Here is a 26222-nt window from a genome sequence, read left to right as displayed (position 1 = left end):
ATGTTTAGCATTAAACTTATTAAAAATACAAGAATTCTTGAAAGAAGTTTACAATCCAGGAACTCTGTTAAAATATGCAACAACACAACACTGAATGGAAGTTTAAAAACATCTGATATATTCAACCAAAATATAAGGACTAGCAGCTCTTTGAGTGACATATTAAGAAAAAAAATAAGTGATAAACAAAGATCAAGGTCAAAACATTTTCCCAAGGGAGACCATGATGGATTTACATTAATATACAAGTTGCCATCGATTAAAACTGTTGCTGCACTATCAAGGTTAAAACTTTACCAAACTGCAATTGTAGCTTTAGTTGCACCGATATTTGTTCAAGGTTTTTTAAGTGGAGCTCTGAGTGAAAGTGATATTCCAATTGGAGGGCTATCAACTATAGGTGGACTTACATTCATTACATTAGGTTCTTTATTTTACTTTTCATATATCACAAGAAGATTGATATTTTATATTTGGTTAAACGAAGAAACAAAAATGGTTAAATTTGCATACCTTAACTTCTATGCAAATCGGAAGGACTTTGTTTTAAATCTAAATCAAATCGATCAATTTGATAAAACTAAAAAAGAGTTGTTACAACCACTGTTAAAGTTAAAATTTCAAAATGAAAAACAGTTTTATTTTACAACTATTAAATATGGTCAGGTCATGAACAAGAATTTATTTCAATATGTGTTTGGTAGGCTAGCGTTACAAGCTTTTATAGAAAATGAAGCTTATAAGAAAAGATAAAAAAATATTAAATTTTTTGTAGTTTTTGTTGGTTATTTATTTAAATGAATAAAATAATTAATGTTATTTTTTAAATTGGATTTATTTTTGTGGGTTAGTAGAATTTATTGAATATTTTTGCTGATCAAGTATGTTTGGAGGGCAAATGTTGTGTTGTAAGGATGTGAATGTAATACCCAACTTAACAAGATGGAATATCCATGTAAAAAAATTGCAAAAATATAAATTTATTACTACTTGATTGCCATATTTACCCCAAAAAATATTGAAGTATAATATTACTATCAATGCTACTATAAAGCATAGTGGTTGTAACATTATTATATTGGTAAAAATGTAATCAGAAATGGGGTCAAAGTCACTTTTGAGATAAATTTAAAGAAATAAAAGCATAATTTGAATTTAAGGAAGATCTTGAGATCACTTTAATAAAACTCAATAGAAATCTTTTAATTTTCTATAAAAGTGAAGCCACGCATGACTGCACACAGCGAACAACAGAACTCGTAAAATCTTATTTTAACTGCACCCAATTTTTTTTAAGGATTTAAAAGTAAATTTAAAAGCATTTTAGTAGTTTTTATATCTTATTTTCAGTAGTTTTGCTATTAACTTAAAATATAGTTTAAAATTGCACTCTAGTAAGTCTAAAAACTAGCTGCAAAAATGCATTTATATGTAATTTTTGTCACAAAGAGGTTACGCGTTTTTTCTAAATTTTGTGTTTAAATTTTTAAGGTGTTTAATATAATATAGCATAAAGTTTAGTATAACACGTTTATTTGGCGCGATATCACGGCGATTCAATGCTCTATAATGGACCAGAGTATACAAGATGCAATTGAGACGGTCGACAACGCAAGGCAGCATAAATGTGAGTTGGAAGGTCGAAGAAATCAACTCAATGTCGCGATCGGGCAAGTTAAAAGCACAGCTGAACGCACTAAAAAAGATATCAAGAGTTATTATCTTGAAATGCAGAAGAAATTAACTGCTGAAATTCAAGCAAGAAGTAAGGCGTTAATTGAAGCTGTAAACAGTATTGAAAAGGAGTCGTTAGAACCACTAATTGCATGCAAAGAGGTGGTAGAGGATGGAATAAATGAGACTATAACAGTGGTTAATACTGGGGACACTGTGCTTAATTGTGATGTTGAATGTGAAAGTGGATTGAATGAAGTTCGGAAGTTTATAGGAATGGCAGAAGGTCTAGAACTTGGAAGTTTACCAGAAGTGCCTTTGATTACAGAAGTTGCGAGTATTTCTGTTATGTTTGATGACGACTTTCTTCCAACTTTAATTAAAGCTGTTCAATTAGAAGGAATCTTAAATCGACAATCCCCTGTTCAAATCACAGACCTGGAACCGAGACCCGGTGGAATAGTTGTACACTGGGATGAAATAGATGATGGAACAAATAATTTTAAGGAAAATTCAATGCTGTACAAATTGCAAATGTGCCAAGGTAGAATGACTGTTCTTATGGTAAATGGGAAACTGTCAAAAGATGCAAACACGTTTAAAGACATCTACATCGGGCCAAATTATTCTTTCTTTGCACGAAATTTGCAGCCAAACTCAACTTACACTTTCCGAGTATGTCGATGTCAGTTAGTTGAAAATAGTGACACACCGAAGCAGTGGAGCCCTTGGAGCGTAAATCAGGAAAAGCTAACAACAATGCCAGGTATTACATGGGCCCCAAGTAAGGACAGTGAAGCTTACACACTCTCAGACCGGAAAAAGGTAGCTTTGAAAAAGAACAACCATGGGAAAGTTCTGTACACCGATATTTCATCTTGTATGATTGGGTATTCTATGACGTTTAAGATTGATCTTGAAGGTAAATCACGGCACAAAACAGACTGTATTGCTTTATGTATCAAACGGGACCCAGATTCAACTGGAATACATACTAAAGAGGGAACTCTATGTGTGATGGCTGACGGTAGAGTCTGGTTAAACGGTAGTGTGACCCAAACTCGATTTACCTCCTTCTATCGAGGCATGACAATCTCGTTTAAAGTCGACGATGCTAAGGAAATATCAGAGAAGAAATCGGCCACTGTGAAAGGATGTGAAGTGTTTCGGGTTACGTTTACTGTTGGTGATCGTGAAGCTGTATTTGATTGGAATCCATCGAAATCAGGTTCAGTTTTTAACTCTCAAACTTTAAGTTATGCCATCTTGTTTCAATCATCAGGTTGGAGGGTCTCAATTCTTTAAAGTCAACGTTTTTTTGTTATTAACATTTTTAAACTCAATATTTTCAATAATTTCAATCATTATTTTTTTAATGTTAAATAACATAACTTAAATATTAAAATACAATGCAACAAATGGGGCTGTTGTGCAATATTACCTTATCTGCTTAAACATTGCCTATTTAAAACGTCAACATTTAAACGAAAAATCATTTTTGTTTGCATTTTTTTAGATTTATTATAACAATAAAGTTAGCACAGCATAATACAAATAGAACCCAATAATTATGCACATTTTTTGTTAAACCCTATACCCAGTATGACCTCCATTTATATATAACTTACTCAAGAGCTATTAGTATGCATGCTTATTATAGAACTGTTTGAAATTTCTAGAACTTTATAGCATAAATTTAAGATAACGTTGTAGCATCCTTAGCTGTTAATTGTTACACTGTATTTACCAATATTTTGGTGCCTTGGCTCAGTTCTTTATTACATCACAATGTGTTATTATTGTTCCATTGTTGTCTTACACTTGCCAGTTGTTTAACTGTATTAGTACACTATTATAGTGACATTTTTTTTAAGATTTATTATTCAGAATTAATTACAAAACTGTACTTTTGGTTATTTTTGTTTATAACAGAACTTATTTCTATATTATACAAAATATTGTCTCTTTTTTTTGTTTTGTGCCTTTGTTTAAACTGTGCCTTTATTATTTATATTATTTATTATACACAGAAAATGTTTTGTTTTTTATTGAACTTATTTATATACACAGAGAATTCACTGTTTCAGGTTTACAATATATTGTGCTTGTTTAAATGTTTTGAAATATTAATACCATAGTGTTAAACTTGATTGCTGCTAACGTCTGATTTTTGGACTAACGTCTGTTTTAACATACTTAAGAAAGTGCAATTTTAAATTAACTTGCCCAATTTAAAACCTTTTACTTACAGTTTAATAATTAATAATCTTCTATCTTATATTGAACCTATTTTAATGCAATTTTTTTTGCTAAATATTTCGAATTTGCATCTATTTAAAATAAGGGTAGGCTCGATTATAATTTGAAAAGATTTTTATGTTTAATTATTGATTTTTTTGTATTTAGATTTGTTTTAATAAAAATTTTAAAAATGAGTAAATTTCGAAATAAGAAATTTGGAAAACCATTTGCTCACGCAGAACAACAAAAATCTGCCGGAATCAACAACATCTTACGACAGGCTCGGAAAAGTGGGATTTTAAATCTTTCGAACCGTGATCTTCAGGTTGTCCCCGATTCAGTTTGGGAGTTGAATATTGCGCCTTCTAGGGAGGAAAATGGTGCGTTTAATAGCGAGGACAATTGGTGGGAGGGGTTAGAGTTAACAAAGTTAATTTTAGCTTCTAATTCAATCAACGAATTATCCAATAAAGTGGGGATATATAAAACCTTAACTGTCCTCGATGTTCATGATAATAACCTCACTGTTTTACCTGATTTATCAGAGTTGGAAAACCTTGAAAAATTAGATGTTTGTCACAACCAACTGACTAAGTTGAATGTTGATGGTTTAGAGAATATTTCAGTTCTGACTGCGCACCATAATAAGCTTGAAACCTTGCCCGATGACATTGGAGTTTTGCAGAAGTGTGACAAGCTTGACGTGTCACATAATTCACTTATTAGCCTGCCACAATCGATCGCTGATATCAAGAGTCTTATGCAGTTGAACTTAGCAGGTAACCAGCTTAGTTTGTTGCCCGATTCGTTCTCGGATTTAAGTTCTTTAAGAATAATTGATCTAAGAAGTAACAAGCTAACTAGGTTACCAGAACTTGGTAATTTAACAAAACTTGATCAACTCTATTTGCAGCAGAATTTGCTCCAAACTATTCCATCCTTAACTCAATGTTCTAATCTTAAAGAGCTTTATCTTGGTAGTAATAAGTTAACCTCGATACAAACTGATTTACCTTCTTCTATTATGATTTTAGAGGTAAGGGACAATCAAATTAAAACTGTCTCAGTTGAAATTACAAACTTGAAAAACCTACAACGATTAGATGTGGCGAATAATAATATCTCAAACCTGCCTGCTGAGATAGGAAAAATGTTGAATCTGAAAGTTATTTCAGTTGAAGGGAACCCCATGAGAAGTATAAGACGTGATATTATTAACCAAGGCTCACATGCTATCTTGAAATACTTAAGATCTAGAATCGTTGACGATGACGAAAAAATAGGAGATGTATTGTCGAGTGCAAATTCTGATTTAACACGAAAACACGAAATATCAGGATCTGGAAAATTAAACTGCAGTGGGAAAAATGAAGTTGTGTTGAAAGAGAATCTAAATGAAGCTAGTATGGTTGGTTTAGTTGAGATAAATGCTTCAAAATGCACTTTAACACAAATCCCAAGCGAAATATTTGATTTTAAGAAGACCTTAACATCTTTAAATCTTTCCACAAACAAACTAACTTCAATTCCAGGTTTAATTGGTGAATTATCATCACTTAAACACTTGTATTTAACCAACAACATTTTAACCTCTCTCCCTATTGAAATGAGTAATTTAAACAACCTAATTGAGCTTAATATTGCAAGTAATAAGCTTATAGAAATGCCAGCTTGCGTTTATGAGATATCATCTATTGAGCATATCATAGCCGATGGGAATCAAATAACTTCAATTAATTCTGATGGTTTTCAGAAGTTGGCAAAATTATCGACTTTATCGATGCAGAACAACTGTGTGGCACAAGTCCCGCCCCAATTAAGTTTAATTGACAGCTTGAATACTTTAAGGTTGGAAGGAAATTTGTTCAGAATTCCAAGGCAAGCTATTATGCAGAAAGGTTCAGCTGCTGTTTTGGAATACCTAAGAGGAAGAATCGCCTGAAATTCATTGTTTTTCATTTAATTGGTGCTTTAGATGGTTGCATTTTCTTGTATATTTCCAGTCTAGCTTTGGTCCTCTATAGAATAATCATTAATTAACCACTTGCTCATTAGAAATTCCTAATAAGTGTTATGTACTATTAGTTGCGTGTATTCCTAAAGTTCATTCATATTGTGTTACAAATCATGTTTCTTAATTTATTCAAAACCCTGTGGTAGTATTATACTGTGCTTGTTTAATATTGAACTAGATTCTCTTTGTTAATTGTAACTTTTGTATGTTGTAATTGTTAATGTGATTGCATGAATGTGATTTTGAGTGCTGGCGTGTTATGATTGCTTGGTTGTGGTTGCGATTTGTTTGTCAGTAGGTTTAAATTATTTCTGTAATTTTAATTATAATCATACTAGAGTAATTATTCTTTTAGTGTTGTAGAATTGCTGTTAACTAGTCGATAGCTAGCCCTATGGTCAGAATTTTAATTGTCATAATATGGTTGCAACTCTCAACTAATATTTGCCTACGATAATTTACGCGTGCACCACAAACGGCAGTTTTAATTATTTCATAGCCCTATAAATTGGACATACATATCTACATCATCCACTAAGCTCAATTATATATAGATTCATAATAAATATTTGATAAAATTACCATATCACTGATCAAAATCTAATTTGTTGTCACAAAAACCAAACTTTATTGAGAATAAATTTATTTTAAACCACCAACCACAACCAATGTAAAAAACAAAAATTGTTAAAATAAAAATTTACATTTTGTGCATTTTAAGTTACAAAGATTTGAGATTTTATCGTTTGTTAACACTAGTATTTACATTATACTTTGAAAAATATGTAATAATAATGAATGTTTGTTAATTTAGGCCTTTTCTGTTAAATTATGGAATTTAAAAATTGAGAATATTTTGTATTATGGTGTGACAGCAAGAACAAGAACGTAGGTAAGAAAATTTCAAGTTTATGTACATAGAAATATCTTAGATTTTGAATTAAGAAAATATATTTAAAGTGTGGCAGTTAAAAAATTGATTTTAAAGAAATTTAGAAGTATGACGTTAATTTAGAAAGCACCACGCTTTTTACAAACTATTCACAATAATTCCACCTTATTTCTTTTGTTTATATATATCAAATTTGACCAAAAAATGAACATTTTTTCAGGCACACACAATGACAGTATAACATACATAATATTAGTAACAAATTTATTCTAATTTAGGTTAATACATTGGTTATTTAACATGTAAATACATATTTGGTAGGTCGAATTGCAATAGTTCTTTTTTGTCTGCCATTTTGGCACATTTTTTTTATCGTTAAAATTCTAGAATTTTGGAACTTAACTTTAATAAAAACAGTAAAACATTTGTGTAAATTAAAACATTGCACGTCTAACAAAAATCTGAATAAAACAAAAACAAATTTTTTTTGAAGATTTTTAAAATATGTCGCGCAGGCCAATAGGCACTGAAAATTAAATATTTATATGCAATACACACACATGCAAATTTCATTTCATTTTAACCCCTTTTTTGTTAATTAATTAATTACAGAAACATGCCAAATTTTTTAATATATTTTTTATAAAATTACATGCTGGGTGATTGATGAAAGTTCTTTATTTTTTGAACCCAATGTTATGAGGTCATCGTGTCACCTAAACATAAAACCAAACTTAGTAAAACTTACCATGAAAAGGGGTTAAAAATGATGGTTAATTAAAATATGTAAAATGTAAGAATAGTATATGAGATAGAATTTAAAATTACATAGTTTTTCATGTGATTGCCAGTTTATATTAATTTAAAACTTGGTTTTTATATTCACAGTGTATTAAATTTTATATTTTTTGAATTACAATTGTTTTAAAATTTGTATAATGACAACCTTGTAATTACTTATTTATAATGTTGTAGGTCATAAGCATTTAGGTTAATTCACTTGTTTATGAGCCACCATTGTTTAGTAAACAAATGCTAACAATAGAGGATATGACATAATAGGAAGCTGTGTTTTACAATCCCATGTTGTGAAGTCATAATTAATTTTGCTAACAAATTACATAGAATGAAAATGCTATTTTTTTGAGGTTATCTACTTATGGCATATGCTTTTTAAATATGCCATTACTCTAATTTTGAATGATAAATTATTAATGTTATTGACAGTAACTTATAGCCCACCATAAAAGCAATAAAAAAGCAAAAAAAAATTGTCTAAAATTGCCTACAAAATTTTTTTTTTCAAAATTTTCTATTTTTTTTCTAACCCTTTACTTTTTTTTAACCTTAATCACTATTCAATGTTATTGGGGGAAACTCGCTATCGTCATTAAGGGGTAGACACTCAGCAATATCATGCACATCAATCGGGTTTAACATCTTGCCTTTTGGTGACCCCTGTGACCTTGGGGTCGACGAAAGATCACTGGAGCTCGTGCTCGTCGATGACCCCGTGCTGTTGGTTCGAAAACCCCGCCTCTTCTCATCCTGGATCTGCATCCCTTTGGTTTTATCGGCGTAGGTAGGTCCGAGGATGTGAATCTGAGCTTGGGAGATTGAGATCGGGTTTTCAGGGTCTAATCGATGTTGCCGCACTAAAGTACATTCCCCCCCTTCAATAATATCCAAGTTGTAGATGTAAACGTAACCATCAGCAGCTGCTATTACGACCCGTAAAAGTTTTTGCATCACGGTTAAAGCACACACGTTTTTGAGGCCACAAAATGGAAGTTTGACTGTCGCGAATGCACGATCCTGTGTAAGCATATCACCAACTGGTGTGGGAAGGTAGTTAGATGAAGTTGAGATGACTTTATGGAAGTAATTCATCCACGATGTATCGTTATTGTTATTATTCTGCATCCGAGCAAACTCACGAGCTTGTGTAGTTGACTGCTGGTCAAGTTTAAACAAGTGTACGGTCTCAGTATTGCTTGATGCTGCCAGGAATAAGGAATCGTTGCTAAAAGCTAAAGCACAGATCGAAACACAACGTTTCATACCACGGCGGAATTCAAACAGTTTTTTACCATCAGGGATCGAAAAAACACGGATCACAGTTCCCTTATCGGAGGCAGTTGCTAGTCGTGTTGCGTCTTTGTTAAAGGACATTGCGGCAAGTGGGTTATTATGGGCACGGATCATCGTAACTGCTTTAAGGTTTGCGACGTCGAATATTTGTATCTCTCCAGTGTGTGGGGAGCCAGGGTAAGCTAATAAAGCATTGTCTGTACAGGCACTGAGAGCACAAATACCGTGGATGTTAGAAGGGGTGTCTCTTATCGTGTGAAGCACTTTCATGTCTTGTATGTTGTGGATGTATAAGCTATCTTCTAGTAGTACAACAAGTCGAATTCGATTGAGTTTTACGGCAAGAATGGTGTTGGAATAACTAAGAAAAATATTGATTTTGACATATGATTTATAGTTAAGTCAAATAGAGATTTGTATCTATTTAGAATTAGGACGTAATTAGTTTGAGATTGATTTTATTGGCTTATCTAGAAAAGTAATTAAACCTGTTACCTGTAGTTGCATATTTCGGTTTTCTTCTTAAAATGACAAACTTTTAATTTTCTGGGTGAAGTTAAAGTCACAATCGCAACCAAACTGCTCGAGAATAATCTTTCAACCAAACAAACATCGTCAATATCTTCAGAATGGATCTAAAACAAGGGAAAAACATATAACACACTGTAACACTAGCAAAATGCCAAGAAAAATTTGGATGTTTTGATTTTCAAGGTTTTAGAGAATTGCGAGTAATAAATAAATGGTGGGATTTACATTTTTAAAAACCTTTTTACATAATACCATTAGAACAGGTTTTCTATGGATTTTGGTTTAAAATTTAACTAAAATTTGTTTACAAAACCTGAACAACTTTTTCTACCTCTTCTAATTTGTCAACTGAGTTTAGATTCAGAATTTTATATCCATTTCTTCCTCCGACCGCAAGTGATGTAAAATCTTGGTTAAAATTTGCGAAATGAAAATCGCCCGACAGTCCGTCAGATGTTGCTAAATTCATTCTTCATTCGATATTTGTTTTTATTAAAACTTAAATATTTTAAAAATCTTTATTTTTTATTTTGGTAAATTTATATTCTGTAAATAACAACAGTTTTAAATATAATATGCCTTAAAAATTTAAACTTTATACTCCTAAAAATTTAGAAAATTACCCACTTATTGTATTACACGTATTTTTTTAGGTTTCTTGTAAATTGCGTAACTTATACAAGACCAAAAACGAGTCAAAAAAATATTTTTTCGTGGGTTTTCTGAACTTATTCGGCCTAACCAGTCTAACATATGTTCAACTGCCCTATATTTCTGACTACAATGTAACCTGTCAGCTTTTTACAATAATAAACCCGCACATAGGTCACGAAAACACTTCGAAAACCTTTAAATTACTTAGTATTGCAACATACAGCGAAAACGCCTTTTCTTTGTCGTCCTTTTAAATCGCATTTCATTCTTTCTGTTTATCAACAAAGTCACGTGACTCTCAAGAGCAGCTGATTGGGTTGCGTCACAAAGAAGGCCATCGTGACGTCATTCTCTCGTCGCCAAGTAACGAATCAGCTGTGAACAAAGCGCAGTGGAAAATTACCGATATGCAAAATCGCTTTACAGGATACTATAAAAGTCATAAAAGTTGATTTTATTACATAATCACTTTTAAGAACCTTCCTAATTAAAAATTTAACCTTCTATTTTATTTAAAACCTAATTAAATTTTAACATCATCAAGTAATTTAATGTTTTTATGATTTTAATTTTTTTTGGTAATGTTTTGAGCTGTAAAACAAAGTAAGTGCAAACATGTTTTAATTAGTGACAACAACAATTTTTTTTTCTATTTTTAGAATAATTTATTTTAAGTTGGAAACTCTGTATGTTAACTGGATCATTACCTTAAAAAATAACAAATAATTTTTATGCAATTTTTGTTTGGTTTTAAACTAAAAAAAATTATAAATCTTATTAATAAGTTATTAAATTGTTACTTTAAGTAATTAAAAATATCGAGGATAAAGATTGATATTTGTAAATAAGTTTAGCGTAAAATAATTTGGAAACACTACAACCAACGTGTGTTTAGTTTTCTTAAAAGGGGGTTTTAATTTTTCTGGAGGGGGTTACTGAAAGCTTCTAAGAGATTTTAGGGGTTGTCACAATATTACAAACTTTAATTAAAACAACTTTTTGTAGATAGATTCATTAGGGTGTTTGTAAAGTTACTTATACAATGTCAATATATAAAATAATACAACGGCAAACTTACAACTGTTTAGCTCATAAATATGGGATTTACTTCGCTTACTTTGGTGTTTTCATGGTTCTATATTCTATGTTTCAATTCGGAGAGGTAGGGTAAAAGATTGTAATAAGTGTTTGCAAATTTATGTCAATTATTTTTTGTTCGAAACCAAGCATGTGGTGTAGGGTTTGGTAAACTTTATTACTACATTAGGTCTTGGGTTTAATCCTTACTAATACTTTTATGCAGTAGCTCCCTATAGTAAGACAGTATTAATAGGATTTTAACTTTATGCTTAACCGAGAACATAAAATAATTCCGAAAAATAATTATTTTTAATAACATTCCAAACTGCAAAAGTCAACTCGAGACTGGTTCAAGATAACTTATGTAGTTCCCCTATGTTAAAGCCATGAAGTTGTCTTTTATAAGTGGAGAATAAAAATACAAAAAAATCTAATTTAATACTTTTGTTATTGTTAAAACATATATGGGTTTAAATTTTATTTAATTAACTCTATTTATTTTATTTAATGAACTCTAAATAATTGTTTTTTTTTCAATTTTTTTAGGAAGTTTTAGAATGGAGTCAACATCATTACGACGTCGCATTCAACAAATTCCACAACAATATTAAATCAACGTCGTACCAGTCTAAAATATGCCCTCAACTACCCATTGATGTAGTATATACTTGGGTGAATGGGTCAGACCCTGAACTAATAAAAGAACTTAATAAAATTAAACTTGAAGTTAAAACAAATATAACAGAGAACACTGACACTGATTGTCAATTAGAGAATTGTATGACATTGCCACTTATCACAATAAACCCATTGTTTCGTGACAATGATAAAAACTCAATAATGGAGAAGTATTCAGATTTTAAAGGATTATTGTCAACTTATATACTGGAGATAAAAGGGGATATTAATAGTGAAATACCAACTAATATTTCAGTCTTGAGGTAAGGAAATTGGTTAAACATAAAAACACATACACCGGCAGCGTGGTGTAGTGGTAAGAACACTTACTACACCACACATGGGGTAGTGGGTTCAATCCTCACTGATCTCATGCTGTAGCACCCTTGAGTAAGGCGCTATAAACGGCATGAACTCCTGCTGAGCCAGCACTTAATCAGCAGCATAATTATCGGGCAATTATAATCTATAATATCCCAAACTGCCACAGGCAACTGGAGACTGAGTCGGAGTAACTGATGTTATTCTATGTTTAAGTCACGCAATCGACTTTCCCACATCGAGGATAAAGATTAATGAGCCAAAAAAAAATATTAAATTTGTTAACATTGAATTTTTTCTTGTATAATTTTTTACTGAAAAGATTTAAAAAAACGAAAAATTAATATGGTTCAGGTATTTTAACAAAAATATATTTTTTTAGGTTTGATAATTTAGAAACTGCTGTAAACCTAAGTTCTGAGGTTCAAATCCCAAACAAAACAACCACTTTATTCCAAGTTACAACGGATCACGAAGCCCAATTTGCAACAGAACTTAAAAATTGTTTTATGATCTCAGGGCTGCCAAAAGATATTAAATCAGAACACGAATTAGTGTTGCCAGATATTTTAAAGGAGAATTTAGATTGGTTTGTTGCAGATTTGGGGAAGAATTTGGCTTTTTTGTGGATGTCAGGTAAGGATTTTTTCCATATCACTTTAAGGTGATAGGTTTTATATTTTTTATTGGGAAGGGTGTGCTGTTATGATGTGTTTTGAGCTATCCGTGAATGCCGGGCTCAAGGACGAATAGTGTGACGTTGGTGCGGCTCGAACCCGAAACCTTTTGGCTTGTAGTTCGACGCCATGACCGGTTCGCCACACTACCGGTATCTAAAACAAAATTTTTGTTTATAACAACTAGAATGACAATTATTATATGTCCAATTTATAGGCTTACAAAATTAAATAAAACTGTTGTTTATGGTACACAGGTAAATTATTACGGGCAAATATTAGTTAAGAGTTGTAACTATATTACGACGATTAAAATCTTTTAGGCAGGCCATTAAGTAGCTTCAAAAATAGTAGAAAAAATCACAATTTTTAAAAATCTATTTTTTTCCAGACACAACATTAGTCGACCAATTTAATGACGACAAACAAAACTCAACTTTAAGATCTGGGTTCAAAGTTCATGACACTGAGGTTAAAGTTCACTCAGTATATTATGTGGGGTCAAATAAAGGTCACAAAAATGATGACATGGCAAAAAGTCGATTTGAAGATAATGAAGAATTAAGGTAACAAAATTTATAAACTTTGCAAATTTAAGATGAACTAAAGATTATAATTATTGTTATAATAACTACATATTTTTAATTGTATTAAATAGGTCGACTTTACAACCTAAACCTAGAGTAACATCAGTTACCCTGACCCAGTCTCAAGTTGACTTTGGCAGTTTGGGATATTATAGATTATAATTGCTCGATAATTATGCTGCTGATTAATTTTACATTAAGGGGCTTCTGCTTTAAAGCAGTTGGGGTCAAACCTAGGATCTTATGTAATGAAGGCAAATATTGTAACCACCATATCACGCTGCCACATGATGCCAAATATATTATAAAGTTATATAAAAAAAAGCTACTTAGGCTTTTGAATTAAAGTGTTTTTGTCAGTTTTGATATATTGCTGTCCTAATGGTGAAACATATCCAGTTAAAGTTGATTTGGTTTTAAGTTGGGCATGTTGGGTTATAACCGGCAGCATGATGTAGTACCGGCAGCGTGGTGTAGTACCGGCAGCATGGTGTAGTACCGGCAGCATGATGTAGTACCGGCAGCATGATGTAGTACCGGCAGCATGGTGTAGTACCGGCAGCATGGTGTAGTACCGGCAGCGTGGTTTAGTACCGGCAGCGTGGTGTAATACCGGCAGCATGGTGTAGTACCGGCAGCATGATGTAGTACCGGCAGCATGGTGTAGTACCGGCAGCGTGGTGTAGTACCGGCAGCATGGTGTAGTACCGGCAGCATGGTGTAGTACCGGCAGCGTGGTGTAGTACCGGCAGCGTGGTGTAGTACCGGCAGCGTGGTGTAGTACCGGCAGCGTGGTGTAGTACCGGCAGCGTGGTGTAGTACCGGCAGCATGGTGTAGTACCGGCAGCATGGTGTAGTACCGGCAGCATGGTGTAGTACCGGCAGCATGGTGTAGTACCGGCAGCATGGTGTAGTACCGGCAGCATGGTGTAGTACCGGCAGCGTGGTGTAGTGGTAAGAACACTTGTTACACCACACATGAAGTCCTGGGTTCGATCCTCAGTAATCACTAATCTCATTCTGTAGCGCTCTTAAGTAATGCGCTATAAAAGGTATAAACACCTGCAGAGCCAATTCTTAATCAGCAGCTTAATTATCGGGCAATTATAATCTATAATATCCCAAACTGTCACAGGCAACTTGAGACTGGGTCGGAGTAACAGATGTTACTCTACGTTTAAGTCGCGCATTTGACTTTCCCACATCGAGGATAAAGATATATACAAAAAAAAACTTTGTATTGAATAATTTTGTAATCTTAAAAAGTTTATTTTCCAACGAACAAATCACATACCTCTGTTTAATCCTAAAAGCATATGGAAACATAATAAGAAAAACATAGAAAATAAAAAAGATCAAATTACAAATAAATCTGTTTAAATAATTATTGTTATTGTTTAGATATTCTCTGAGGTCTGTAGAGAAATATGCACCGTGGGTTCGACATATTTTTATTGTCACAAATGGACAAATACCTTATTGGCTGAACCTTGAAAACCCACATGTTACATTAGTGAGTTAGATTACTAATAGATAAATAAAATAAACAATTGGTGAACCTAGGACCTCATGTCTTATTCAAGGATATTATGACATGTTATCAATGGGAAACAAACTTAGAATCCGAGGTTTTATCCAAAGATGCCTAAATATACCAGCAGTGGGAATCAAACCCAGGACTACAGGCCTTACTGTGTAATGGCACAACATATATAAACGATTGGCATTTTTCATGTTGCTGAACTAAACCCAGAAACTTGGGTGTTATTCAATGGTAATACAACATGCAATCTGTGAGAATCAAACTTAGAACCTGAGATCCTACTTAGACATGCTAGAATATGCCAACAGTGAAAATCAAACTCAGGTCTTCTGGCCTTACTTTATTACTTTGCAACACACAATCAATGGAAATTAAAGCTAGGGTCTGAGGTCTTACTCTAAGGATGCTACAACATAACAGCAGTTGGAATCAAAACTAGGACCTCAGGCCTTTCTAAGGATGCTACAACATAACAGCAGTTGGAATCAAACCTAGGACCTCAGGCCTTTCTAAGGATGCTACAACATAACAGCAGTTGGAATCAAACCTAGGGCCTCAGGCCTTACTCTGATAGAATAACCTCTCTGTGATAGGAATTAAGCCTTAAATTTATAGCCATACTCAAGGGGTGCTTGCAATTTTTACTAGTGAGATGAATTAGGCATTGTATTAAGTGTAAGTTTTGATTTAAAATTCTTAAGCATGGCGGCAGTGAAAAAAATTCACTAACTGGTTTAAGACGAGATAGTTTGAATAATACACATACATTATGGATAAATTGTATTAAGTATTACCCAAATAGTTCTTTCTTTTCTACAGGTTACCCACAATGATATATTCCCCGATCCAAGTCATCTTCCCACTTTTAGTTCACCAGCAATTGAGGCTCACATCCACAGGATCAAAGGACTTGCACAACATTTTATTTACCTCAATGATGATGTCATGTTTGGAAAAGAGGTTAGTTTTTGTTTTTGTTGAAAAAAAAGTTCTGTAATTAATTAGAGTTTTAATTCCACGGATAACTATTTTATGTAATGGTCATTTTATTGAATCTGTAAGTCTAAAAATGCCATTTTGCCGACAATAAGACCTTTTTTTATTAACTTCTTTCTACCTGAATTCTGCTCTACAAATATCTTTTAATTTTTCAAAAAAATTTAACCTAAATTTTTGTAAAATGTAGTTTTAAAAAAAATTTCAACTCATCTGATTTGCGATACTTAATTTCCAACATAAAAAGCCCTGTGCAGCTTTAACATTAAAAGATTGTTATAACCTAGTTATCATGCTTGACTATAGACCCTTTATTTTATAAACCTTTTATACAGGTTTGGCCAGATGATTTTTACACCCATTCTTATGGACAAAAAGTTTATCTATCGTGGCCGGTACCCAACTGTGCCGAGGGTTGTGCCCCGACTTGGATCACTGATGGATATTGTGATGCAGCTTGTAATGTCTCAGAGTGCAGCTGGGATGGAGGGGATTGCTCAGGTTTGGAGATTTAAACATTTGTCATTGATGTTTGAGTGACCTTTCATAAGGCGCTATTAACAGTTTGAACTTCTGCTGAGTCAAACTAAGAACGCTAACTTGAGGTTTACAGACCGCATGGTGTGGTAGTCAAAACACTTGCTACACTACATGAAATCGTTGGTTCAATTTCCACTGCTTTCATGCTGTAGCGCCCTTGAGTAAGGTGCTACAAATGGTATAAACTCCTGCTGAGCCAGCACTTAATCAGCAGCACAATTATCAGGTAATTATAATCTACAATATACCAAACTGCTACAGGCAACTTGAAACTGGGTAAGGGTTTTATTTATTTTGTAACCATACCAATTAAACTTATATGGATATAAAATTCTTTTAATGTTATTCAGGTCCCAATATCAAGGCAGGGGTGGGCGTTGATTCGGTGGGAGGGGTAAACAACTGGAGAGCAAATTATTTGGCTTATTGTAAACCTGGTTGTTCTAATGGATGGCTGGCTGATAGGTTCTGTGATCAGGTTTGTAAAATCTTAAGTTTGATTCTCACTGCTGGCATTACTTACAACTTAATATCTGAGGCCATGGGTTTGATTCTTATTCAGGGTACGAATTAACGTTTAAAAAACGATTCGCTAAAAATAAGGTTGCATTTTTAGAGTAATTATTAGGTTCAAGTCATAATCTTCGTTTTTTTTGTAACACTTTGAATGTAACGTATTGTTAAACAATCGTTAAGAATATTTTGCACGAAAAACGAGACATTTTTAATTCTTTTAAGGCTGTGTTATGCATTTAAAAAATTGCGCAACAACTGAACGATCTCGGGAGCGAAATTTATGCATTGCCAAAACATGGAAAGTTATTGTTATTAAATGCCCTATAGTAACCTACATTTACGCAGGATTATGATGATGTAATTAAATTAGTGTGAAACCGGTGTAAAATAGATTGTAAAAATATACACGAGAGTTTTATCACTGCCTGAACCCTTTTTGATTAATTCGCTATTTCTAATATATTTGTAAAAAACGATTCTCTAATTTTAAAAAACGATTCGCTTAAAGGCGAATAGCGACCCGTTATTTCGTTTCCTGTTATTGCTATCATGTTTTAGCCCTCTTAAGTAAGACCTGAGATCCTGGGTTTAATTCTCACTGCTGGTATGTTGTAGCATCCTTGAGTAAGACCGAGGTTGTAGGTTTAAGTCCCACTGCTGGCATGTTGTAGCATCCTTAAGTAGGACCTAAAGTCTTAGCTTTGATTCTCACTGCTGGCATGTTGTAGCATACTTGAATATTAAGTTTAATTTTCACTACTGACTAAATTTGAAAGCATTCTTAGTTAAAACATTATTTTATTAGTTTAATTTCAACTTTATAATATTTTTAATTTTACTAAAACCAGTAAATTTATTTTCAGTCCTGTAATGCAATAGAATGTGGGTTCGATGCGGGTGATTGCGGTTTAGGGGAATACCATCAACTTTACCTTCTAACTTCTAACCTTAAGAACTCAACTAATTACACTCTACCATGGGGTGTGAAGACCACTTATGTAAACCTTGCTAAGGTAAGTTATATATATTCTAGAAGTTAAGGTTTTTAATGTAAGTAAAATTTTGCACTTGTTGTAAAAAATATACAAGTAATGGTTTTAAATCTTCACATTTAATCTTACAGTACTATTAAAGGCACTTACTTACAATTTCCTATATAGTAGATACTAGTGGGTGATATATTTATATACATTTAAATATGTATATCCAATTATAAGCCTACAAAATAAAAAAACTATCATTTGTGGTGCATGGATAAATTATGGGGGGCAAATATTTGTAGACAGTTGCGTTTATATTACAACAATTAAAATCCCGACTGTAGGTTGAGCTTATCTAGTTTTTAAAAGAAGAAGATTTACCAATTTAAAGTCATAGACAAAGTTAATGTATATATATACATAACAACTTAAGTATGTATATCAGCTTAACTTTAACTGAATAACAATTATTTTTTACAGACTTTTACTAAAGTTGAATCAGCCAGTTATGAACAAAGTACATACATGAGAGCTGCTGCTGTTTCAAATAAATTCCAAGTTTTGACGATTTTATTTCATCCTGAGGCCAACTTAACTACGGTAAGAGTTATTTTGTTTTTGCAGGTGTAGATAACTACTTCTAAGCCCTAGGATAATAGCAAGTAAATGACAAAACAGTATTACAAGTGCAATTATTTGCACAACTTGATGCTGGGTCTCTGTGTTCAATCCAAACCGCTTTTATGCTGTAGTGCCCTTAAGTAATGTTCTGTTACCTTGAATTTACTACATAAGGTCGTGGGTTGAATTCCGACTGCATCCATGCTGTAGCGCCCTTAAGTAAGGCGCTATAAACGGTATGAACTCCTGCTGAGCCTACACTTAATCAGCAGTTAAATTATCCAGCAATTATAATTAATAATATCCTAAACTGACAAAGGCAAATCGAGACTGGGTCAGGGTAACAAATGTTACTTTATATTAAGGCTGTAAAGTCGACTTCCCTACATCAAGGATAAACTTAAAGCAGGTTTTACCAAAAAATGAGTCTTTTATTTATTTTTAGGTCAACTTTAATCTCACAGGAACTTCCACAAAAGAAAACAAAACCATTTCAATCTACTTTCAAATCACTGCTTTTCCCTCCAAAAACATCACAAACACAACCATTGTTCACAACAATGAGAATGATGATGTCATAGTAGAAGATGAACAAGACAAAGAAGGTGACAAAGTGAAGAAAGATGAGGTTTATGATGTCATAATGTTCGATATACCGGAGGACTTACGTCAACCTCAAATTAACGACGAAAATGTCGCAGTTCAGCAAACATTAACACTCGATGTCACTAGGCTCAATAGAAGCATCTTACCGACAGAAATTCAAGAAAAATTATCAAAAATTGAAAATGATTTTGAGCAACAACTTTTAACTAAAAAAGGTTTCGAGATTCGAAGATTTAATTTGCTTGAGCCTCATTTCAAGCTGTTAGAGGACAACTATTTACCCGAAAATAATGAGGATAAATTAAAAGAAGAGAAATTGAAATTTGAAGTTAAAAGAAATTTAAACAATGAGCAACAACCAGAAAGTCCTAAAAACAATGAGAAAATTAAAGAAATAAAAAACAATAAAAATATTGACATTGTTGACAGGAATCACAATGTTAATGATGAAAATTTAAATTTGAACAATGGTGAAAACAATGTCAACAATGAGGAAGACAATAACAATGCAAAACTTATTCATGAAAGTGATCATTCTCACAACAGGGGAGATCCCGGGCTAGTAAACAAAATGAAGAAATCTGAAACAAAACAATCGTTTCTAAGGTGGGTTGCTAGGGTGTGATGTCATACTTGTTGCTATGATGTGTTTATTGCTAGGTGTGATGTCATGGTTGTAACTAGGGTGGGATGTTATAGCTGTTGCTTTGATGTGATGTCATATTTGTAACTAGGGTGGGTTGTTATAGCTGTTGCTATGGCGTGATGTCTTAGTTGTTGCTATGGTGTGATGTCATTGTTGTTGCTATTGTGTTATGTTGATGTCATAATTAATTTCAATAATGATGTTATGGTTGATTTATTACCTATTTTTTAATTTCAGGAAAGTTTATAAAGAGGCAAAATTACAAAAAGAAACTGGATTTGAGGAAAAGAAATTAAAGTAAGTTTAAAATTAAAAATAATTTTAAATTTAAATTGTTTTTGGCCATTTTTTTTATGATTCGTTTATTTTCAGTTTTCCAATAAGTTCGATTGATGAAAAAGAAATTCACAAATCTCGGAAATTATTGTCAAACAATGAAAACAAGGTCATTGAAGGTCAACACAGTAATCCCAAGGTCTTCAAGGGTCAACATAGTGACCCCAAGGTCATCATGGGTCAAGGTGACGACCCACTGTACATTGAGCAAGGGTTTTTACCTTGGGAAAATAAAAAAGAATTTAAACAAATTATGAGAGAAGTTGATAATTATGAACAAAAGAAAATAAGACAAGATCGGTAAGTTTAGATAAAAATAATATATTTACAAACTAGGTTAAGGCATATTAGATATACACGTGATAAGAACAATGTTTAAATGTAGTATGTTATGTTTTAACATAATTTTTCATTTTTAAAGAGGTTTTCAAACAAAAATTCAATATTGCAACTACAACCATTAAATATTTTTAGTGGTATACCAGTGGTAGTGTGGTATACTAGTCATAGCACTATAATTCTAAAGGCTTTAATTACAAACCCCACCAATACCACATTATTCGACCTTTAACCCGGCATTGGCAGATGGCTTAAACACGTCACAACAGCACATGCTTTTTCCTCACAAAATATAAAATCTATAAATCAAAAATGTTGTTATTTACAGATACAAAACCACGTTTAAACAGCGTCATCTACTGGATACTTTTGGTGATTCTTTGAGATTTGTGAGCGCAATATTTAACAAAAGATTTGGTTTTGCGCAAAGAAAAGTGCCAGCACATATGCCTCACTTTATTGACAAGTAAGCAGTTCTTTTTGTTAATAAATGTTAAATGACAAGCTTAAACTTCAATTTTTTACCCTTACCCATCTATTAACTATGTAATTATGTGATAGTTTAGTAATAGGTAAAAGTTAAATATTTGTAATGTACTTTAATATAAACCCTTTTTATTTTGCTTTCGATTACTTAAAACTGTAGTTATTATACCGAAATTATAGCCATTAAGAATGCCCAATCTTATTCTCATTATTTTGTGTTAAGTTTACGCCAAATTTAAAGTTTAAAGTAGAAAAAAAGTCACATGTTTTTTAGTCAAACTAGTAGCACTAATATTTTTAATAAATCTTTAGACAAATAATGGAGGAATTACAAGCAGAATACCCACAAGAATATGATATGACTTCATCTCATAAACTCAGGCATTCAAAGGTATGTTAAAAAAGTAGTTTGAAGTACTGAACATTATACCTTAGTCTTGTAGAATCGGGTCTGGTTCTAGCCCCTGCAAAATTGTATTATTCTGAGTATTGTGCTAACTCTAACTGTATGGTCCTAGTATTATTGGTGTTATAATGTCTAGTAAAAACAGCTGTATGTTTATAGGCAACACTATTGTTAATAAAACTAGGTAGTATAGCTCCACCAATACTTTACTAGTTTCTTTAACTTGTAAGTGTTGGTGTTTTTAATGCTTTAGAATAGCTACCCTTACAACCGGTAAATTAAACTATTTATTTTTTTTGTATATATCTTTATCCTTAATGTGGGAAAGTCGAATGCGCAACTTAAACATAGAGTAACATCTGTTACCCCGACCCAGTCTCAAGTTGCCTGTGGCAGTTTGGGATATTATAGATTATAATTGCCCAATAATTATGCTGCTGTTTAAGTGCTGGCTCAGCAGGAGTTTATGTCGATTATAGCACCTTACTCAAGGGCGGTACAGGATGAGAGCAGTGGGGATTGAACCCACAAACTCATGTGTGGTGTAGCAAGTGTTCTTACCACTACACCACGCTGCCGGTATCAGTTTTACAATACTTGGTTACAAATCTAACTTTAAATTGCAGCTATTTTGTTAAAACACTGACCCCAGTTAAGTCTAATAATAATAAACATTACTTAATAACAGCTCCACTAACATTCTATGTTTAATTACCCCTGCTCTAATTACTTTCAGGATATGCAGTTTGCTTTCTCTTACTTTTATTTCATGATGAGTGAAGTGAAACCAATCAATTATTCTGATATATTTCATCAAATTGATATGGATAATTCTGGTGTATTATCAGACAGGGAAATAAGGTAAGTTAGGTGATAATAATAAACAACATATCACATATTTACACTACAGAAAAGTGCAATATAGAAACCTCTATGTATATTAAGGCTTAGTGGACAATATATACATGTATGTTTAATTTATAGGTTTACAAAATATATAAAACTGCTGTTGTAGTGCACAGGTAAATTACTACGGGCTAATATTAGTTGAGAGTTGCGACCATATTACGACAATTAACATCCCAACTATAGGGCAGGCTATTAACCAGGATTTGATAAGTTTTTTAACACCCTATAGCTAGACAATGATTTACAGTTCTTAAATTTATGGGTAGGCCTACAATTTTTTACCACACAATTTTGCTTTATAAACGCACAAAAATAATCGACTTAACATATTGTCGTTCTTAACTATTAAGGTTACTGGCCACTAAGACTCATGAGTTACCTCTTACCTTACAAGATCTAACCAGGTTGGAAGATATGATAAAAGAATGTGCATGGAATTTGTACAAAGGAGATAAGGTAATAGTTGATTTTGTATTTGTTATGAGATGGCTGACTTAACATTAAAATAACAGGTTATTTTTTGTAACTTAAAACTCAGTCTTGACAGGCAGCGTGGTGTAGTGGTAAGATCACCTGCTAGACCATGCGAGGTCGTGGGTTCAATCTCCACTGATCTCATGCTGTAGCACCCTTAAGTAAGGCGTTATAAATAATATAAACTCCTGCTGAGCCAGCACTAAATCAGCAGCTTAATTACCGGGCAATTATAATCTATAATATCCCAAACTGCCACAAGCAACTCAAAACTGGATCAGGGTAACTGATGTTACTCTATGTTTAGGTCGTGCATACGACCTTCCCACATGGGGGATATAGTTATATAAAAAAAAAGATTTGTTTTACCCTTTTTAAAGCAGATACAAAATTTAAAACATAAGAAATTTAACCTGGAATCTTATGACAAAACCCCATGACTTAGCATTAATAATTTACAAAATTTTTAATCCAATTTTTCCACCTTTTTAGAACTTAACCGTCAATGGAAACTTGACCATTGGAAGTTACACTCAACCAGTTGAGGGATTGGAAAGTTGGGCGGTGACAGAGAGTTATTATGACACTAATATGCCACTTGTTACCGAACAAATAATACTTAATTGTCCTTCAATTATTGAATTATTGAATAAAACATATAGTGGACAGAAGAAATATAAATATGAGGTAAACAAATATTTTTTTAAAAAATTTTTAACAATAATGTTAATTACTTAACTTAATTAACAAATCTGTTTATAGGAAGTAGACCAGAGTGAAATAGCTTTTAAGATGTTAAGAGACAATGTTTCAACTATAGTTGGCCAACTTGACGATATTCGGAAAAATCCTAAGAAATTTATTTGTCTTAATGATAATATTGATCACAACTTAAAGTAAGTTTATTTTATTCATATTTTTGTATTCACTATCCATACAGAACAAGGTAGGACGGTATATATAAACATATATTCCCAATTTATAGACCTACAATAAATAAAACAGTTGCTTTTGGTGCGTTGGTAAATAATCGCCGGCAAATATTAGTTGAGAATTGCGACTATATTACATCAATTAAAATATAGATTGTAAATGGGCTATTGACCACTTTAATTATCAAAGCAAAAACCTTATATTGTCATAGTAAAGCCTTAATATGTGTAGTATAGAGGCTCAGTCTGCCATTTAGGATCTAGTTTGCCTGGTTTTAAATTATATACTTTTTTTTATTATTTTTTCTGGTATTTTTTGTCTTTGATGTGGAAGGTCGACTTAATGACTTAAACATAGAGTAACATCAGTTACCCTGACCCAGTCTGAAATTGTGTTTGGCAGTTTGGGATATTATTAATTATAATTGCTTGATAATAAATCTGCTGAACGGTTTTTGGACCCTAAAAAATTTTAAGGAAAAAACTTTGACAAAACAAAAAAAATTAATTTTTAACATAAATTTTTTCTACACAGAGGAGCTGAGACGATAAAAGCAGTGATCCGTGACTTCTACGAAACTGTATTTCCCATCCAATCACAGTTCGAGCTCGCCCATGAATATCGCAACCGCTTTACCACGGTTACCGAGTTGTTGCTATGGAAACAAAGCCACGAACGAACGATGTTTATTATGCACTTCATCCTAGCTCTCTTGTGCCTCATGATGGCAGTTTCTTTCTTCTGGGATCAAATATTCAAAATATGGAGAAAGTACAGATATTATTTGGTTGGTAGAAAAAGGTCAAGAACTAGAAAAAATAGTCCGGTATAAATTGTGTTTTTAAAATTAAATATTATGACTATAAATGAATAATTATTGGTGATATGAATAGTGGTAAATGGTATAATTGGTGTCTTTGGAATGAAAATTACCACTACAGCCATTACAACTATTCCAGTTATTAACTTATTATCATTATTTCCGTAATCCCACTATTAAGCAAAACTATAATCTTAACTTATTGTTTAAATAAAACATGCACCTATAAGATCAAACCTTAAACTGATTCCAGTCAGAATTCATTTGAAACTTGCATTTCATTTGACATGCATTCAATTTATTTAATCCATTTAATTTATTTGGTCCATTAGATCCAGTATATTTTATGGGTATTGCATCTATTACCCTGCTTGCCCCAACTCTTATATATAGTGGTAAACCTGTATTGTTGGTAATATTCATTTTAGATGCACAATTTAAATTTTATTGATTAAAAATGCCTTATATTGCATATATATAGTCTGTTGTGCCATATAGGTTATTGATATCATTAATTTCTATGCAAGCTTTATATGAAAGTTTCGAACGCTGTAAACTGATTTTTTAATTGATATTATGTTGTAAACAAACACCATTGTTAAAATTATTGTTACAACATTATTGATTACAAGTTTAACTTGATGGTTGTATAATTAAACTTAACTTCTGGTATTTAAATATGGTACTAATATATGCAAGGTGATATGCAATTTCAAAATTTACATATTCCTAAAATTGTGACTTTTTGTAAAATTGCATTTGATAAACACTATCTACTTTATAATTATGTTATAAAATGTGGTTTTATTGTATTTTGGTTGCACTTTTAATATTAATCTAAGTGCAATATAACTAATTAATACCAAACTTTAAATTTTAATTCGAATTAGCTTTAAATTAAATTAACGTATTAATTGGTGGATTTATAAAAATTAGATAAATTTTAAATTACTTTTTCGTGGATTTTTTTCGAATATGTTTTTGCCAAACTGTGATTTTTATTATTATTATGTTTTTAGTTTCCTGTTACTCAAATAAATAGAATATAGAACAAAAGTTGATGTTTTTAACAACCTACATACACAGTAATATATTATTATATTATTAGAAGTAAAGTTATGATAGTAAAAACAACAGTTTAAGGAATTTTTTAAACAGGTTTAATTGACTTAGATTTTAAATATTCTATCAAAATTTCTTCATTAAGAAACAGCTTTGAACCAATGTTAAGAAAGACTAAAAGACTTCGACAATGGATTTTAATAACAGTAGCTGCAGTTTTGGTAAGTTTAAAACATTGAATTTAAATGCTGGGTTTGGTGACCATGCCATAATGTACTATAAAGTCTTTGTATAAAGATTATTACTTTTGGCATGTTTTAAAAATTGATTTTGTCATTTTTTCCCGTCACATTGTTGTAATTTTAATTGTATATCGTATTTATTATTTACTTTTATCAATGCGCGAAAAACCAAAATAAAAATACAAAAAAAATACAAAATCATAACAACAACCTTTTTCCCCTACAGGCGTTGCTGAATCTACAAACCATTAAATCCTACCAGAATTTTACTTTACCTTTAAGTAAAACCTTTCTGTCACTTAATAGCAATGTTGATGTGGTATATAC

At 32.2% G+C, this 26222-nt stretch overlaps 5 protein-coding genes across 8 annotated transcripts; 4 read left to right on the top strand and 1 right to left on the bottom strand.

The window, feature by feature from the left end:
- Positions 1-828, top strand: LOC145755653 (transmembrane protein 186-like). The gene has a single exon (XM_082571906.1). The coding sequence runs from the start codon at positions 1-3 to the stop codon at positions 751-753; it is 753 nt and encodes a 250-aa protein (XP_082428032.1). The 3' UTR covers positions 754-828.
- A 665-nt stretch (positions 829-1493) lies between these two features.
- LOC145755507 (cytokine receptor-like factor 3) lies at positions 1494-4081 on the top strand. The gene has a single exon (XM_082571749.1). It carries the CDS (start codon positions 1570-1572, stop codon positions 2977-2979), a length of 1410 nt encoding a protein of 469 aa, XP_082427875.1. The 5' UTR covers positions 1494-1569; the 3' UTR covers positions 2980-4081.
- Positions 4082-4084: 3 nt separating this feature from the next.
- LOC145755505 (leucine-rich repeat-containing protein 40-like) lies at positions 4085-7140 on the top strand. 2 transcript variants are annotated; one of them, XM_082571747.1, is made up of 2 exons: positions 4085-4694; positions 4950-7140. In XM_082571747.1, exons 1-2 carry the CDS (start codon positions 4106-4108, stop codon positions 5855-5857), a joined length of 1497 nt encoding a protein of 498 aa, XP_082427873.1. In that variant the 5' UTR covers positions 4085-4105; the 3' UTR covers positions 5858-7140. The 2 variants fall into 2 exon arrangements, with proteins under 2 accessions (XP_082427873.1, XP_082427872.1); XM_082571746.1 differs by having other exon boundaries at positions 4085-7140.
- On the bottom strand, positions 6573-9985 carry LOC145755508 (WD repeat domain phosphoinositide-interacting protein 2-like). Of its 3 annotated transcripts, none has more exons than XM_082571751.1 (4): positions 9775-9985; positions 9408-9547; positions 8168-9273; positions 6574-7537 (listed from the first exon to the last, which is right to left on the bottom strand). In XM_082571751.1, the coding sequence occupies exons 1-3, from the start codon at positions 9910-9912 to the stop codon at positions 8169-8171; spliced, it is 1383 nt and encodes a 460-aa protein (XP_082427877.1). In that variant the 5' UTR covers positions 9913-9985; the 3' UTR covers positions 6574-7537; position 8168. The 3 variants fall into 3 exon arrangements, with proteins under 3 accessions (XP_082427876.1, XP_082427877.1, XP_082427878.1); XM_082571752.1 differs by having other exon boundaries at positions 6575-7537; positions 8267-9273; XM_082571750.1 differs by having other exon boundaries at positions 6573-9273.
- Positions 9986-11107: 1122 nt separating this feature from the next.
- On the top strand, positions 11108-25571 carry LOC145755500 (N-acetylglucosamine-1-phosphotransferase subunits alpha/beta-like). The gene is made up of 20 exons (XM_082571738.1): positions 11108-11259; positions 11724-12118; positions 12559-12812; positions 13245-13419; positions 14842-14953; positions 15803-15943; positions 16315-16480; positions 16870-16997; positions 17899-18048; positions 18496-18615; positions 19082-19848; positions 20126-20185; positions 20261-20524; positions 20892-21029; positions 21362-21440; positions 22192-22316; positions 22715-22820; positions 23331-23525; positions 23601-23734; positions 24306-25571. Exons 1-20 carry the CDS (start codon positions 11140-11142, stop codon positions 24601-24603), a joined length of 3927 nt encoding a protein of 1308 aa, XP_082427864.1. The 5' UTR covers positions 11108-11139; the 3' UTR covers positions 24604-25571.
- The last annotated feature ends 651 nt before the right edge of the window (positions 25572-26222 follow it).

This window comes from Corella eumyota, chromosome 6 (genome assembly GCF_963082875.1).
Source record: "Corella eumyota chromosome 6, kaCorEumy4.1, whole genome shotgun sequence".
NCBI lineage: Eukaryota > Metazoa > Chordata > Ascidiacea > Phlebobranchia > Corellidae > Corella > Corella eumyota.
The sequence above is the reverse complement of the archived record's forward strand: the minus strand, read 5'-3'. Positions and strand labels throughout refer to the sequence as shown.

Bases quoted from the DNA above. Each gene is read 5' to 3' on its own strand.
- LOC145755507 (XM_082571749.1), top strand. From the start codon at position 1,570: ATGGACCAGAGTATACAAGATGCAATTGAGACGGTCGACAACGCAAGG.
- LOC145755508 (XM_082571750.1), bottom strand. From the start codon at position 9,912: ATGAATTTAGCAACATCTGACGGACTGTCGGGCGATTTTCATTTCGCA. The intron at 9,548-9,774 runs GTAGAAAAAGTT...CCCTTGTTTTAG, and splicing joins CAGTTGACAAATTAGAAGAG to ATCCATTCTGAAGATATTGA. The intron at 9,274-9,407 runs GTAACAGGTTTA...TATTTTTCTTAG, and splicing joins ACCGAAATATGCAACTACAG to TTATTCCAACACCATTCTTG.
- LOC145755500 (XM_082571738.1), top strand. From the start codon at position 11,140: ATGTCAATATATAAAATAATACAACGGCAAACTTACAACTGTTTAGCT. The intron at 11,260-11,723 runs GTAGGGTAAAAG...CAATTTTTTTAG, and splicing joins CTATGTTTCAATTCGGAGAG to GAAGTTTTAGAATGGAGTCA. The intron at 15,944-16,314 runs GTTAGTTTTTGT...CCTTTTATACAG, and splicing joins ATGTCATGTTTGGAAAAGAG to GTTTGGCCAGATGATTTTTA.
- LOC145755653 (XM_082571906.1), top strand. From the start codon at position 1: ATGTTTAGCATTAAACTTATTAAAAATACAAGAATTCTTGAAAGAAGT.
- LOC145755505 (XM_082571746.1), top strand. From the start codon at position 4,106: ATGAGTAAATTTCGAAATAAGAAATTTGGAAAACCATTTGCTCACGCA.